General features: G+C 34.9%; 1 protein-coding gene across 1 annotated transcript in view; it reads left to right on the top strand.

The window, feature by feature from the left end:
- Positions 1 to 1893: 1893 nt before the first annotated feature.
- The window catches only part of OXA1L (OXA1L mitochondrial inner membrane protein), a gene marked incomplete in the record, with an annotated part of 37145 nt that continues 36538 nt past the window's right edge, over positions 1894 to 2500 (top strand). The window contains 1 exon segment of the mRNA XM_070123501.1: positions 1894 to 2240. Coding sequence (XP_069979602.1) covers positions 2130 to 2240 — 111 coding nt within the window.

Here is a 2500-nt window from a genome sequence, read left to right as displayed (position 1 = left end):
TCTGTGAGCAATTCCACTTGAGAATCATTCATGCATAAACATGATCGCCCACTCTTCTCATCCATAGGACTATTTTGATGATTGTTCAATGAATATTTAACCATTAAAATCATTATTATCCATCTTTTTTGAAAACTAAAACGACCAAAATGACTGATGACCATATTCGCTACTCGTCCAGTAGTGCAAGAATTTTGTGGTGGTCGCGACTAACTGAATCGAGTGAAAGATTATTATCATCATCAATTTCGCAACAAAATTGTTCGTTCACTTTAATGGCATAATTCTTCTCAGCAGAGCGGTCTATCCGGCCAGTTCGTGGGTGCCATCATCATCAAAATAAACCATATGTGCGTTTTCCAAAAACAATGGCAACTTTTGTGACGTCATCAAAATTTAACGTCATAACCTCCTCGAGTTACTACTGATCTAACCTTTCCCGAAAGAGCTCTCGGAGAAAACTCACCCGCGAATATACAATGTTGTTGCGAGTTTTTTTTTTTTTGTTTGTTTGACACCATTAGTTCAGTTGCAGAATTTAAAGGGTATTTGAAGCCATTTATATATATCTAATTGTAGTAACACAAATACATACCTTTATGATACAATACTACCGTATATGTGTGTGTGTGTGTGTGTGTGTATTTTTTCTTAGTGGTAAACGTCTCTATATCAATATTGGCACGTTATATGAAACTTAAAGAAGATGGCTGCTAATTGCCACTGCACAAATACCCGTTCATTTATGTAAAAAGCAGATTTGCTAATAATCGCACAGACTCGTGCGTCTGGCAGTATCTTCTGAACAAGTACTGTGGATTTGGATTAAACTTTAATCCGGAGTCATTATTGTTTTTGAACACCCATAAATTTTTCGTTATTTTTTTTGAACGCTTCCCAGATTTTTTAGATTATTAAAAAAAATAATAATAATAAGGTTGATCTCATTATATTTTTCCGTTATTCTTTTATGAACGCTTCCCAGATTTTTTTTTACATTATTCCGAAAAAATGAAGGTTGGTCTCATTTTAAGCTTTCAGAAAATAATCTCATTCCTCTGTATTATATCTAATCATTGCGTCACAATTGCCAATTTTCTAAGGCAAGGTGAAAAATCATAATATTTCAGAAGACATCGAAAATGGCTGCTACCACCTTAAAAATAACGTATGGGCCTTAAATATTCCATAGGAGATTCAGAGGCCCTGAAACTTTTTCGAAATACCTAAAATTTAATTTCGGGCGATTTTTGCCGAAAAAAGTACCATACTGTCACCTTTGAGAGTTTAAAGATAAATGTAAATCACATAAAGAAAGGCAAGCGATTATTTATTCCCGATTTATCAACATTACCTTCAATGGCAATTGTATATGTATATATTTTTTGGAGGGGGGAGTTAAAGGATAAAATACAATAAGAAATTGGCATTTTCCCTACTCAGCGATGGGTCGCGCATGCGTGTTGACGAACTGAAAGCAAAGGCTGGCACGCCTGTGTGGGTGAGGCGTAGAATCGAAATTGCTCGAAATTTGGCAGAAAAAATCAAATAGCAAGAAATTTCATATAAGAACGTTGCATATAAAAACCTTCCATGTAACTGTTATACAACAAGGCTTTAAATGACGCCGGCACACTAGTTATATAATAATACGACTTACAGTTAATGAGAATTCTACACCATTTCCTAGGATTAACTATGCAGGCCTGAGTTTTTAGTGATACGGCTTTAAGATTCAACAAATGTTGATTGCCTACTCTACCAGCGACAAATTACACTGATCGTTTTTAGACCTGCTCCTGCTTAACGTAGCACGTGAGAATGTTAAAAATTATGACAATTTGTCTTTCATCAGAATGAATACATATAGGCATATGAAAGACAAAAAGTAGTCATAATAAGTGAGAGTGAACAACCATAAGGAACATGGGGGCCAATGATTACCGCGATACCGATATTACAAATAAATTCTCATATAATTTCCATGTATCACTTACTCTAAGAAAACGTTAATCAAATTTTGAACTGGTGGAAATGAAAATATCAAAACCTACAAGTATGTGTTTGTGAAAAAAAAACATGATAATATACGTAAGCCAGCGGTCTCTACCCGGGTTACTGTTGTGAAAATGGTACAGACGATGTTTCTCAAAAATGGTACATGTGTACAGAAAATTTACACTGTACATCATAGAATGGGACTCTGCCGTGCTTTGGCATCTAAAAGATCTTCTAGTAGTGTGAGTATTATGAAGATAAATTGCATTTTGATAGTTTTACCCGGCAAGATGAAAAATCCCTCACTACTCCGGTCAACTTCACTATGTTAGCAGTGTTTACGTAAAGAATCGCAGACGGACAATATAGAATTTAACAGTGGCACATGAATGTTTATTTTTGAAGTTGTATGTCATACAATAATAGGTCAACCACTAATAATACCAAGATATCGGTAAATTTTTAGTTTCACAGCCATCCAACCTTGCAATTATCATTTCGT

This window comes from Penaeus vannamei, chromosome 7 (genome assembly GCF_042767895.1).
Source record: "Penaeus vannamei isolate JL-2024 chromosome 7, ASM4276789v1, whole genome shotgun sequence".
NCBI classification, from domain to species: Eukaryota; Metazoa; Arthropoda; class Malacostraca; order Decapoda; family Penaeidae; genus Penaeus; species Penaeus vannamei.
The sequence above is the reverse complement of the archived record's forward strand: the minus strand, read 5'-3'. Positions and strand labels throughout refer to the sequence as shown.